The following is a 15,242-nucleotide window of genomic DNA, read 5'->3' as shown; positions in this document are numbered from 1 at the left end:
TTCCTTCTGTACTTCCTACAAAAACTTGAAAGACTGGAACATCTTTCTGGAAAACTTCTTATAGTCTAACACAAGTTATTAGAGTAACTGGATGAAATTATCTGGCTTGTGTTAGAGAGGAGGCCAGAATAGATGATACTTTGGTCCCTTCTGGTTTTACAATCGTTGAAACTATGAATAGCCCTTCTAGATTTAGAGACATATTCTGGTCAATGGCAATCTCCTATGTGGTTCACTGAAACTAGGATTTTGCCCTTTCTTTTTACTTATGCATTGATTTGTAATATTTCTTACATTTCTGTTTTTTAAAGCCTTTTGCTTTTTCCCTGGTTAGTACCATTGTCTCCTTTGGTCATGCATATTATACTGCTGAGATTACTATGGAGAATATTTCTAGCTACCTCTCACTACTGTTGCTATTAAGGCAACTTGCAACATTTTACTTTATGACATAATATAGAGATTAAAACAGGATTTTCATTGCAGCTAGATGTAGCTTTGCCTACAACTTTTGTTCCCCACTTTGCTTCTGTGTCTCTGATCATTATATATAATATACATTTCTTTTTCTTTTTTGCAGTGTGCGCTGGCACTGAGAACAAGCTGAGTTCTCTGTCTGATCTTGAGCAGCAATATCGTGCGTTGCGCAAGTACTATGAGAACTGTGAGGTAGTCATGGGCAACCTAGAAATCACCAACATTGAACACAACCGTGATCTTTCCTTCCTCAGGGTAAGCAACCTCTTTTTTCCACCTTCCCCATTGTGTGAGCAGATATTGGTGTTAGATTGCACAATAACAGAGTGTCTTGTTCATAAGTGACGGTTCTATTTTGCTGATTGGCTGAGCCAGTAATAGAATCAGACCATAAAAAGACACAGCAAGGTCAAGGTGCAAAGTACAAGAACAACAGTGTTGTTGTGAGTGATGCACTGAGTGTACAGTTACCAGTGTTTCTGATAGAAGCTACTGGCAGTTCACGGTATATGACATTTAAAGTGTTTGTGCTTCTTTGTGTTGCAAGCTGGTGTGAAGGTGCTGTCACAGGGCAGCCTCAGTCATGTGCCCCGTCAATGGTTTTTACTTTGCAGAATTTAAGTTTTCACGTGCATATATGTGTGTATCTGTGCTATACAGATAGCCTTTCCTATTGTGAAGAAACCCTTCTGCATACAAATTAGTGCAGTGCTATTATTCTGAGACTGCAGACAGCCTGACAATAGTAATCAAGAGAGATGGGGAGGATGGAAGCTAAATTAAGAGCCACTAAATGTCACTGTAGTTTATTCTTTGACAGTTGACTGTTTTAGAAGAAACATCCAGCTAATGGGATCAGCCAGTGTATTTTGCTCCTTTGAGCATGTTTTCCACCGGATTAAGGCTAGAGTGTCGGGGGAAGAGATCTTCAGGGATAGGAATGACTGTCAGGAGAAGGGAGAACAAATTTTAGTATGATTGTGGCCCAAACGGGCCATAACATGATACAGCTGGTCAATATGGATGAGGTCAAACCATGATTCAAATAGAGTAAAGCACCATCTTATGTGGCTTGTTTTGATTATGTACAACTCTCACAAAACCCCTTTCTGTGTTTCTAAATGTGTGTGTCGGTGTGTAGATAACACTTGTAGGAGATGTGGAGACCAAGGGAAGAGGACAGTCAAAATCTCAGTCTAGGGGAAGGAATGGGATGACAGATGCCCACCCTAAATGTTTTTCTTTGCATCGTTGGCCTGGAAAAGATTAGGGATAGGCAAATGTTTGCTTTAGAGCTGTCTCCTTTTGTTTTCAGGGTCTTATGTGAACCTTTTATTTAATATTAGTTCACAAAGATTTAACTTTCTACTGTTGGTTCTAACAAAACTGAAGCACAAACCAAACTTTAGTCTGATTGGCATGTTTCCCTTCTTTTCACTGCAGTTTCATATGAGTTCCACTCCAAACCTCAACTTGGGCTCATGGTTGCTCAAAACTTAGACCAGGCTTGCTAAATGGTTTGCAAGCTTGACTCAAACTAAAAGGTGCATTGAGGGTAGTTTTAATTCAGTTTAATTGATGACCAGTTAGCTACACAATTGCAAATGATAGTCTAGACATTCTGCAAACATAGAGAGTGAGTCCTAGGGTAAACCACCAACTTTAGAACAAGTGTCCATGGACTATCTAGACTAATGTTCAGAGCCATGTTAGTTAATTGCCGATCAATTAACTCACATTAAAACAGGAACGCAAACTCTACTCTAGACAAATCTTCACTGAACGTGGCCCAAGTTTCCGATACACAATGAAATTGCAAATAGTTTTGCTTGGCTCCAAGTTTAGTTGTGAAAGCTTCTCACAACTCTAAATTCCTCCCTCTTTCACTGCACTGGCAGACATTTGGGGAGGAAGATCAGGATACTCTGTGAATTACTGAATCAGGGCTTCCCACAGAGGATGGCTTCAGTGAGGATTGCTTGTGGTTAAAACTGGCCCCACCTAACTAAAAGAACAATTGTGGCCTATTCATTAAGCAAGCTAGAAATGAAAATGAAGGTCTCTCCTATTTGTTTCCCCCGTGACGCTAAATATTCTCCTTTTTCATACAAACTCCTCTGCTGTTCTTTTTTGGGCAAGCCTTAAATAGAAAAATAGAGGAAAATATTACAGGAAAAATAGCCATAAACTAAGCAAATGATAAGAAGAAATAGGGCCATCAGTGGTAAATCAAGGCAATTTACTGGCTTTGGATTTGTGGAGATCATTACGGAGGCTTTTATTTATTTATTTTACCTGGGACTCCCCTCTCACAGATGTCTCGGGGGGGGGAGGGGGAAACAGAAAAACACAAATATAAAAACAAACCAGCATCTCTAGTCTAATATGATAAATTATCGTCATTAAACAGGCAACGGAGGAAAACATGTTCTTGGGGAAATAAGTAAATAAAAAAGTGGCATATTTATGCTAATAATTCAACATTCATTAGTTAGACATTATTACTTATTTTAAAAGCAATTTTAATGACCTAACAAAGGTGGCAGATGGGATCTAAACAAGAGCGAGGATATTAGTCACTTTTAGCCTTTTAAATGGTGAAATCTGTAATGTAAGTGATGCACAGCCTGCCCTGCTCCCCTCCACCCCCAGTCTTCTTACTTTCCTTCTACCCCAAATGGGCTTCAAGTAGCCAATAAACAGACAGCTGGTTTATTTATGTGTCTAGCTGACAAGCATCTATGTAAGCCTTCCTTCTTCCTCATTAGTACTAACCCTGACTCAGAAAACTTTCACGCCAGTAAACAGGCAAGACCTATTGAACTAGGCAAGGCAGGCTTTACCTCTTATTCTGCAATAGCAGATGAATATCAACATGAACGGGAGAGTGAAATGATTATTTTATTTGCACTGTGGATGAAGATTAAAAAATAACAGCCCAGCTTTCATATTTATTCAGACACTTAACACCTACATGGATTGCTTTCATGTTTGGGTGTTAACTCTGCAGTTGTCTAATTATTAAAGATGAAAGGGTCTACTTTTCCACTGCTTTCTACTTTGTTTAGTCATTTAGGCCTTGTTTCAAAAAGGTCCTTAAGCGGGTATGAGTCTGTGCTTAATCCAATTGACTTCAAAGAGAGTGACTGATGCTTAAATTTACACACCTGCTTAAGTACCTTTCTGAATGAGGGACTTATTCCTGTGTAAGGTGAGTGTAAAATGTTGTCATTCTGTCTTATAAACCTCATATCACTTGCCTGCAGATGGATTAAACTGATTGCCAATTCAAGCACCAGGTAATCATATAGGGCAGTTACTGACTTTAGGACTAGGGCAGATACTGCCCTCTTTAATTGCATTAATTAACATTAGCAGGAGTATTGTAAGCAATACATGAGAAGTATTTCTTTCGCTCTACTCAGCACTGATAAGGCCTCTACTGGAATACTGTGTCCAGCTCTGGGCACCATACTTGGGAAAAAGTGGACAAATTGGAAAAAGTCCAAAGGAGAGCAACAAAATTGATTAAAGGTCTATAAACATGACCTGTGATGGAATATTGAAAAAACTGGCTTTGTTTAGTCTGGAGAAGAGAAGACTGAGGGGGGACATAAGTCTTCAAATTAATAAAAAGTTGTTATAAAGAGGAGGGTGATAAATTGTTCTCCTTAACCACTGAGGACAAGGCAAGAAGTAATGGGGTTATATTTCAGCAAGGGAGATTTAGGTTAGACATTAGGAAAAATTTCCTAACTGTAAGGGTAGTGACACACTGGAACAAGTTACCTAGGGACCTTGTGGAATCTCTGTCAATGGAGGTTGTTAAGAACAGGTTAGACGAGCACCTGCTATGGATGATAATACTTAGTCCTACCTTATTTGGGGGACTGGATTAGATGACCTATCAAAATCCCTTCCAGTCCTACATTTCTGTGATTCTATTATTAAGTAGTAACTTTCTTCATGAGTAGCCCTGACATTAATGGGACTCCTTGCCAAGAAAGGGTAATACTCCACACGGATAAAGGATGACAACATCTGGTCTTACCAAAAATTGACAGAGGTTAGTTACTAGGAAGCTCATGAATTTCAGACTCTACATCAGATCAAAACAGTTATTCTTCACCCCATACTTTTCTTTCTCCTGAAGCCTAATCTACACACAAGAAATGTTCACTGATATGCCTAAATTGATTTAGAAAGATGAGGTCAGTGAGGTAATATTTTTTACTGGACCAATATCTGGTGGTGAGAGAGACAAGCTTTTGAACTACACAAAGCTCTTCTTCAGGTCTGGAAAAGGTATTCCAAGTGTCACAGCTAAATACAAGATTAAACAGATCATTTAGCATAAGTAGTTAGTATGTATTCTAAGGGATCATTCAAGATGAAGTAGCCTATTAACACCTCTGTAGGGCAAAATGGAGGGTTAGTGGGTTACAGGTTATTGTAATAAACCATAAATCCAGTGTCTCTATTAAGATCATGATTTTTAGTGTCAAGCAAAGTTATAAAAAGAAAGGAGTACTTGTGGCACCTTAGAGACTAAAAAATTTATTTGAGCATAAGCTTTCGAAAAGCTCACGAAAGCTTATGCTCCAATAAATTTGTTAGTCTCTAAGGTGCCACAGGTACTCCTTTTCTTTTTACGAATACAGACTAACATGGCTGCTACTCTGAAGCAAAGTTATGAATTTAAGCTCCCAGACTCATCTTTTGAAAGTGTTGTGCAGGTTTCCTTTGAGGACGAGGACTGAGAGGTCAGCTATAGAATGATCACTTTGTACTGAGGTGGCTTGATTATGTATTCATAGTTACAATTATGATTATGCTTGCACCAATATAAATAAATTGATTTAGTTATACCAGTTTAAGCTCTTAACGTAAACAAGCTACACCAGCATGATGTGAGGCTTATGTTGATTTAACGTTATTATTTATCATTTATACCTAGATGCTACAACCAAGATTGGGCCCTCTTTGCACTAGACATAGGGCAAATCAGTCCCTGTCACAAAGAGCTTACAACTGGACAAAACAAGACAAAGAGTGGAACAGGAAACAGAGAGATCATAGGTTGTCCCAGGTTATTCAGCGGGTCGGTGGCAAAGCCAGGGGTTTGAACCAAGTCTCCTGACCCCAATCAGTGCCCTATCCACTGATGCTATTTGGTAAATTGAAATAAGTCTCAGCTTGCACTGCTGCAGCACAAATGTGCTAGAGTTTGCCCCAGTGTAATTTAATCAATCCAGTTATGCTGGTGCATGTTTCTTGTATGTAGTTAAGGCCAGAGTTGTGGATTAGCCCTTCTTTATGTTTGATAAATAACTGTTCAGAAAGGATCAAATCCCACACAGTTTTGTATTGTGGATGACTATTTGCTTGAGAAAATTGGAAACTGTTTTAGTTTCATTTAGCACAGACTGACAGTTTATATTATAGACAGTTTGTACTTCTTAAAGGCATTTTGATATTCAATTTTCCACATAAAGTATGCATTTATTAGACCACAAAACAATCATTTGCAAGTGTACTTGCTTGATTAAACAAATCTGGTACACAAGAGTTATGTTAGATTAATCCTGGTGTAAAGTGTTTCATTTTACAGTCAGCAAAAAGTCTTCTTGTCATTGGATTTTATTTAACCAATTCAGCTTATTTTATTTTAAAAGGCGTGACTGAAACACTTAACTGCTAACAATACCTCCTCCAAATTATTATGAAAACTTGTGTCCAAATAATCAAATCTACAATCAGTATCCTTAGAAAATAATGTATGGTGACTTTATCAATGCTTTTTTGTAATGCCCTATCACACTATACTTTTTGATACTGTGTGATTGTGTCACCTGTTCTATCCATGCTCACATTAACTGGATACAAATGACACAGCAACTTTATAGCTGTTCGACATATTTGTGCATCCTCATCTACCATGCTGCCTAGCTATGTAAAATTGTGTTTTGCAACAATCTAGGTAGCTGTCCAATATTTATTATTTATATTATAGTAGTGCCCAGAAGCCCCCGCTGACATCAGGGCCCTGTTGTGCTGGGCAAAGCTTGAACTCTAAATAGACAAGGCAAACTGAGAATGGGAAGGGAAACAGAGGCACTGAGAGATGAAAAAAGAGAGACAAAAGGTATACTTGAAAAATTGGAAGTCAAATCCTGTTGAGAAAAATCGAAAGGAGCATAAACTCTGGCAAGTCAAGTGTAAAAATATAATAAGGCAGTCCAAAAAGGAATTTGCAGAGCACCTAACAAAAAATTGAAACTCTAACATCATTTTTTTTAAGTACATCAGAAGTAGGAAGCCTGGCAAACAAACAGTGGGGTCACTGGGTGATCAAGGTGCTGAAGGTACACTCAAGGAAGACAGGGCTGTTGCAGAGAAGCTAAGCGAGTTCTTTGCATCGGTCTTCACTACGGAGGATGTGAGGGAGATTCCCACACCTTAGCTATTCTTTTTAGGTGACAAATCTGAGGAACTGTCCCAGATTGAGGTGTCAGTAGAGGAGGTTTTGGAACAAATTGATAAATTAGTCAAGACTGGATCGTATTCACCCAAGAGTTCTGAAGTAACTCAAATATGAAATTGCAGAACTACTAGCTGTAGTATGTAACCTGTTGATTAAAATAGCCTCTGTACCAGATGACTGGAGGATAGCTAATGTGATGCCAATTTTTAAAAAAGGCTCCAGAGGCGATCCCGGCAATTACAGAATGGTAAGCCTAACTTCATTACCAGGCAAATTGGTTGGAACCATAGGGAAAAATAGAATGATCAGACATATATATGAACATGATTTGCTGGGGGCAGAGTCAACACAGCTTATGGAAAGGGAAACCATGCCTCACAAATCTAGTAGAATTGTTTGAGAGGGTCAACAAACTTATGGACATGATAATCCAGTTTATGTAGTGTACTTGGACTTTCTGAGAGCCTTTGACAGGGTCCCACAGCAAAGGTTCTTAAGCAAAGTAAGCAGTCATGGGATAAGAGGGAAGGTCCTCTGATGAATCAGTATTTGGTTAAAAAGATAGGAAGCAAAGGGTAGAAATAACGGTCAGTTGGCAAAATGGAAAGAGGTAAATAGAGGAGTCCTCCAAGGATCTCTATTGGGACTTGTCCTATTCAACACAGTCATAAATGATCTAGAAAAGGGGTTAAACAGTGATGTTGCAAAGTTTGCAGGTGATACAAAATTACTCAAGATAGTTACAAATCCAAAATAAACCATGAAGAGTTGCAAAAGGTTATCACAAAATTAGGTGATAGCTCAACAAAATGGCAGATGAAATTCAATGTCGATAAATGCAAAGTAATGCACATTGGAAAACATAATCCTAACTACATACACAAAAAAAAAGCTGTCAAAAAAGCTAACAGAATGTTAGGAACTGTTAGGAATGGGATAGATATAAGAAAATATAATAATGACCCTATATAAATCCATGGTAAGCCCACACCTTGAATATTGCATGCAGTTCTATTCTTCCCATCTCCAAAAAGATGTATTAAAATTGGAAAAAGTGCAAAGACGGGCAATGAAAATGATTAGGGGTATAGAATAGCTTCCATGGGAGGAGAGATTGAAAACACGAGGAGTGACTAAGGGGGGATATGTTAGAGATCAATAAAATGATGAATGGTGTGGAGAAAGTGAATCGGGAAGTATTATTTACGCCTCATGTAATACAAGAACAGGGGTTACCCAATGAAATTAATAGGCAGCAAGGTTAAAACGAACAAAAGGAAGTATTTCTTCAAACAAAGCACAGTCAACCTGTGGCGTTCATTGCTAGGGGTTGTTGTGGGGAGCAAAAGTATAAATGAATTAACAAAAGAATTAAATAAGTTCATAGAGGATAGGTCCATCAATGGCTAAAAGCTGCAATGGTCAGGGAGGCACCCCATGGTTTAGGTGTCTCTAAACCTCTCAGTTCCAGAAGGCAGGATTGGACAACGGAGGTGATCACTCAATAATTGCCCTTTGCTGTTCACTTGCTCTGAAGCGTCTGTTGGACCACTGTTGGAAGACAGGATACTAGGCTAGATGGACCATAGGCTTGACACATTCTTACGTTCTTATGTTAACTTCTCTAGTTCATGCTGCAGGTCAGTGGCAGAACTCAAGTAGAATAGAACTCAAGTTTTTTGTATTCTCAGTTATTAGTCTGGAGTTTCTAAGCATGGGATAGAATGCCAGAGAACCTACACACTCTGACAGCAGCAGCATGCAAGCTAGTGCATTCTGGTATGTTATACCATTCACACAGCTGGATGTAAAGAAGAGAAGTCAACCCCGTTATGCAAACTTGCGTAGGGGGTCCCATCCACAGGCAAAAAAAGCTCTGTACTGAGTGTGTCGCAAGAAGGCAGTCATGTGCCAAGGTAGGCCTGTGGCAAGAGAAAAACACTTTTCACTGACTGTGGATTACTAACCACATTTGTGGGATGAACCAAGTCATGTTGAGAACCAACCATGCCAGTGATTTATCAGAGCTCATTCAAAAGATGCAGTGTAAGCAGAGTCCATGTCCACAGAATTAATGTGAGACAGGATTCTCATCCAGAAGAACTGTTAATTCTTTCAGTCCCCTTTGTTGAAGTCAATTGCAAAAGGTTGAGGTTAAAAGTAATCTCAGAATAATGCAGGAGTGTAGATTTATGTGTTTTACAATGTTTTTGCTTTGCATACTCTTTTTGAGTTGTCCAGAAAGCTAATGGTCAATTGGGCAGCGAACTCTGAGATTTGTGTTAGGTGCTCCAACTAGGAGATAAGCATTATCCTGTGTCTGGTGGGTCCTCTGGCTTTTCAGTCCCAAACTAAGTTTCTAAGAAGTCACTAGAAGCAATCCTCATAGGGCAACTTTAGCAACAAAACATGCTGGCTCTTCAAATTAAATTGTCAGATTCTGCAAAACAATTAAAGAAGTGAATTTGCACACAATTAATCCACAAACTGGGATTGACAGACTATAACCAAATTACATATACGTTAGCTATTAGCCCATTAATTTTGCAATTATTTTTGGTGGTTGCATATCAATGATATTGTTTGAAGTATGTTTATGAAAAGACTTGTGTGCTGTATAATGAGGTATGAACACAGGTTATCTAACAATGGGTAAAAGTGGGACTGTTAGTGTTGTGCCAATGGGGTAACATATAAAGTTAACTTTTTTAGTAGTAATATTTGTGCTATGTGCTGTACAAACTCATAGTAAGAGACGGTCCCTTGAGGAAATTACAATTAAATAGAAAATACAAAGAGTAGGAGAGGAAACAAAGGCACAGTGTGGAGAAGAGATTTGTCCAGTGTCACACAGTAAACTAATGGCAGAACTGGTGTGAGAACCCAACTCTCTGGTGTTGTAGTCTAGTACCCTGGCTATTGCATTAGACTGTCTTTCAGTTTTGCTATGTGATTTTGAGGTTGCTGGGTGGGAGTGTAGATATGACTAGTCAGTGTGTGTACATTGGGAAGCATCTGGATATTAGAGGCTACAAAAGCAAGGCTGCTTTGTACTGTAACCTATTCTCCTCTCTTCTGGATCTAAATGTGGTCCCACTCATGTATTTTTTTTGTTAATTAAAAGGAAATATCCACACAAGGAATGCAGTATCTTAAATTTAAAAATCTATTAGTTGAAAGGAAGGTTAATCCATTTCAGTTACACGGTTCCAGATCAGGTTTTAGAATGGTAGCCATGTTAGTCTGTATCAACAAAAACAACAAGGAGTCCTTGTGGCACCTTAGGGACTAACAAATTTATTTGGGCATAAGCTTTCGTGGGCCTCTTCATCATATGCAGGTATATTTATACATAGTACATAAAAAGATGGGAGTTGCCTTACTCCCATCTTGTCATGTACTATTTATAAATATACCTGCTACTGTATTTTCCACTCCATGCACCTGATGAAGTGGGTTTTAGCCCATGAAAGTTTATGCCCAAATAAATTTATTAGTCTCTAAGGTGCCACAAGGACTCCTTGTGGTTCCAGATCAGTTTTTTAAATCCTTTTACGTTATAATACTTGAGTTTTCGTGTAGGTATGATCAACTCTCCTGGGTAGCAGATGGTAGTGATCCGCCTTCCCCCAACACACACATGCAGTCTCTGAGTTCTGCAAAAGTATCAGCTCTTAATTCTCTGGAACTACATTAGGACAGATCACAACCCTTAGGTTTTGTTTTTGTTTTTTTAATTTCCAGTTTCCTAAGAGTTCCCTCAGTTCCTCATGTAGCCCTTATAGTCTATCTCGAGGATTAGCTAAATCTAGGATATTCCCTCAGTCTTTGACAATGGAAGCTTTAAAACCTCTTTATATAAATGAGAATGAGAGATTCCTAATGGTTATTAAATGTTCTCTTTACATTGTTGTTTATTTAGTCTTCTTGCTCATTTTCAATGGTGTTTCTTATACTTTCTCTTCAGTTGCACAGGAAATGCTATCTACTTCACTTATGCATAGGTTTTACAAACTTTTAACAGACATAGATAAAAGAAATGAAACTTAAATTATGCAAAAATAACATAAACATATACAGGTGTTAAATCACTAATAAGCCCTAAGATGGTTACCAAAGATTCCTTTTTCACTGATACAGCAAAACTGCGTAGGCCTTCATTTTGTAGGAAAGATCACTGAGAGGCTGAGGATCAGCCAACTTCATTGGCATCTGACATTTTCTAGCTCTGTGCACATCAATCAAAGACCAGGACACAGCACAGAGACTCTATTAGTCTCAGCAGTTAATTGTCATGGCAGTGGATAGAGGTCAGACATACTTGCTAATTCTGCTAATCTTTCAGTAGCCCTTAATACAGTCTGCTATAAGGTGCTGTTGAGATATTTGCAGGAGCTGGCAGGCATAGTGTCATTAGAGTGGTTCCATTCACTGGTGTTGATTAGCTGCCAAAGGATGGTAATGAGTGATTTCTCTTCTTCTTGTCCTACCAAGCTCAGTTTTTGTCTGTTTGTCCTGTCTGCCTCTCACTTTCTCTCATATACAACTTTGTTGAATGAAATACCGAAACCACTGGGGGAGATTGTGAGGTGATATAGGGTACAATGCCAAAAATATGTTCATGACACTCAGTGCTGCATCTCCTTTTCCTGTGACCCAGGTGAAGCTATTTTCAATGTTTGGCAAAGGGAGAATTCTGGTTGGAAGCCAACTGGCATAAACCCAACCGGGGCAAAATGGAGAGGATGCTGAAGTGTAGGGGGAAGCACTTGGAGGAACTGGCAAAATCTGTCCTCACTCTTTCAAGTTCATTAATATGTTTACTTTCCCATTGCTTAAAATCGTTTGTCATTTAAAAATAGACCAGAAGTGAAGCTTTTCTAGTTCCCTGAGAAATGCATAGGACTCTTGCACAAGGACTGCAAGGGCGCCTCATTTTATTCAACAAAAGGCGAGAGTAGAGATTCTAGGCGAAACAAATTACTTAGGTCCCAACCCTGCAGGCTAGAGCAGGTGGTTGGCCAATACACCCATACAGAATCCTCTTGAGTTGCATGATACTTGTTGTGGGTGCGAGGAGTCTACCTCTATGGGCCAGCTTGGATGCAGGCCTCAATTTGCACCTTGACTTCACTTTTTCTGCCTACTCAAAGAAACAACAAAGCTGAAATCAAATCCAATATGACAAAAATGAGGGCAGGGAAAGCACCCAAGGTGTTATGATGATGATAAGAAATAATGTCTCTCTTATCTAGCACTTTTCATGCTATAAAAAACTAGTGGCCAGTGCTGAGGCCAAAGATGCAGTAATACTCAGAGACCCAGAGCCAGATCCTCAGCCATAGTAAATTGTCATAATGCCACTATGAAGCTATGACAGTTTACACCAGCTGAGGATTTAGCCCCTGGATTTTGGAGCTCTTGGACAACCTTAAAACAAAAAGCCCTCTTAAGTCTTTCTCTTTTAGAAGCTGAGCTCCCATCAGGAAAATAAAACCAATTTTACCTCATCCCCCACCTCTTCAATACCCCATATGCCAGCTTAATTGAAGTTTTACCAAAGCAAACAAACAAGTAAAGTTAAACCAACAAAAACCCTAGTGGCAAATACTTTTAAATTAAAAATGGATTTATTAGGTCGTAAAGCAGATGAGTGCACTTCTCCTGTAGCCCTGGGGAACAGAGGATATTTAAATTTGGCATAAATGGTGAATGCAATGAGTTTAATAGGCTGGTCTCAACCTTAATTAGAAATTTAAAAAAAGCCCCACCTACCCCACCATTTCACACTATTCATGTGATTTGCTCCGAGGAATCATTGGAATTGTTAAGGCTTGTTTGTTCTCCTCTTTGTCCATCCTCTGTTTTTGTCCATACAATTCAGTAGTTTCTCGAACACATGTCACATAAGCAAATGGTGCACAGTGCACTCAATTAGCCTTAGCTAATAGAGCATTTTGCACTGCTTGACCTCATGAATCTTCGTAGCATTTCTAAGCACATAGAGCTCCCCCCCCCCACGGCCTCATTCCACTTCCCCTTCTCTGCCCCCTGAACATGGAATAAAGTGAATGAAACTAGCTGGCTTTCAAAGAGATGGATAATTGTATTGTAATACATTGACAGAGAGCCCTGGATCAATGTACTTGATTTGCTCTTAAAAGCTGTAAGAAATGGAAGATAAAGCCTTTAACTGTAAGCTGTCAGGAGGCAGGCTTAGCAAACTGGTTTGCACTAAACCAGATCAATTTTAAAGGTTTCCTCTGTAACTGGCTGCAGGCAGGCTTGTAAAGTTCAGAAATGTCAACACAAATGTGCAGATGCAGCATTTAACAATATTAACACTCCTGTTCTAAACCTGATATTAACATTAAGGCAACTAATTAAAGACCAGCATGCATGGAGTGTGCATCCTATGTAAGTACACAGTGAGGATCATTTTTATGAGATTGTGGACTTTCCACAAAGGAAAAGTCTTCTTCACTCTCTGCCAAAAAACCCAGCGTTTTAACTGAATTTTCAGGGGAATTCCTCTGAATTGTATTACCTTCCTATAGAGATGACGTCTCTTCCCTAGAGAATCAATTTTAGGGACTAGTAAGATTGTGAAGCTTGTGAATGGCTGGTGTTGGATCTGCCTTTCTGGAATTTGTTCTGGGTTCATTTCGCAGAGTCATTCTCACCATGGCAAACTGGTGGTGAAATGCCACCATTCTGACCTTGGTGGTATTTGATGCCCACTTTGCACTCACTCAAGGTGCAAACAGCAAAGCCACTGAAGGCAATCAGTGTTTAATACTGCATGCTATGAAATAGAGTCAGAAGCACAAGGTACCTAAAAGCACGATATATTACTTTTTAACTAACATTTCAGAGTTGAGATGCATTTTGCATCTGAAATCTAAGTGAAAGGTGAAAAATGAGATTTTTGCTGAGGTGATACCTTGAATTTATTTCTCTCTTCATCTGAGCAAGTTAAGCCCATTTGTTCCCCTCCTCACTCCCTTTCCCATGTGTGAAGACAATATAATGTCTTGTGATTAGGCTTGTTCCTACCAGTCCTATTGTACTTGATAAGTATATGTACGTGTGACCCCAAGAACATCCCGGGGCCAGCGGGTAAAGGGCTCATTGGTGTCAGGTAATGAGTTTCAGCTGAGCTGACCATGTCAGTGTACTCCAAATCTCTGTGGTTATAATCTGTATCTGAAAGGTGTTATGTAATATACCATTGGAAAACTAATAATATTCTTGTGTGATGTATGTGTGTGGTGTGTATTAAGAGGTATACTCCGGAGTGACGACTAAAATGTATGTAAACCAGGCATGTCAAGGAGAGTTAGTAAACAGGTCTGCCCCCGAGAAAGGAATGTGTATTTGCTTCTCTGACCAGTCATCAGGCAGAGACAATGGAGGTCCATTTACAAGCTGAAGCACACCCCACCCTCCCCCCAATGCCTCCTGCATGCCATGGAAAAGCTGATCCAGGTGGGCAGGAGGCACTGAGAGAGGGGGGAGGCACTGACCGGTGGGTCCACCGGTGGGTGGGAGGTGCTGCGGGGAGGGGGAGGAGCTGAAACAAGGGGCTGCCAGTGAGTGCTCAGCACCCACAGGTTTTTTCCCGTGGATGCTCCAGCCCCAGAGCACCCATAGAGTTGGTGCCTATGCTTTTGTGGAAGGTCCAGACTGAGGGAAAGTCAGCCATGGCTGGAAAGAAGGAAGTTTGGTGAGAGAAATCATTTTGAACAAACCCTGTACCTTGCTAGATTAACTTTCAAACTTTTATGTGGGTGTTTTAAATTTTGTTTGCTTGTAACTACTTCTAACTTTATTTCTTTTACCTGGCATGACTCAACCCAGCGTTAGTCAACAGGTGGACTGTAGGCCAAATCTGGTCCGCCCAATGCTTTTGAATGGACCCCGAAATCTTTTTATTTACTTATTATTATCATTATTGTTGTTATTTTTGCTGGAGTCTGGATCTTGACTATACCTTGACCAAGAAATTTGGACCTTCACACAGTTGACTACCCCTGACTTAACCTATGTCCTTTTGTTAATAAATTTGTTTTATTTTTACGATAAACCAACTCAATGCTAGCCGCCGTGTTAGTCTGTATTCGCAAAAAGAAAAGGAGTACTTTTGGCACCTTAGAGACTAACAAATTTATTTGAGCATAAGCTTTCATGAGCTACAGCTCACTTATGAAGTGAGCTGTAGCTCACGAAAGCTTATGCTCAAATAAATTTGTTAGTCTCTAAGGTGCCAAAAGTACTCCTT

General features: G+C 39.5%; 1 protein-coding gene across 6 annotated transcripts in view; it reads left to right on the top strand.

The window, feature by feature from the left end:
* ERBB4 (erb-b2 receptor tyrosine kinase 4) overlaps positions 1 to 15,242 on the top strand; it is a 1,003,508-nt gene that overhangs the window by 411,528 nt on the left and 576,738 nt on the right. For all 6 annotated transcript variants that reach the window (XM_038422011.2, XM_043505695.1, XM_038422006.2 and 3 more), the window contains exon 2: positions 581 to 732. In XM_038422011.2, the coding sequence (XP_038277939.1) occupies positions 581 to 732 (152 nt within the window). The remainder of the gene's footprint in view (positions 1 to 580; positions 733 to 15,242) is intronic.

This window comes from Dermochelys coriacea, chromosome 11 (assembly GCF_009764565.3).
Source record: "Dermochelys coriacea isolate rDerCor1 chromosome 11, rDerCor1.pri.v4, whole genome shotgun sequence".
NCBI lineage: Eukaryota > Metazoa > Chordata > Testudines > Dermochelyidae > Dermochelys > Dermochelys coriacea.
Note: the sequence above shows the minus strand (reverse complement) of the source record. Positions and strands in the feature narration are given on the sequence as shown.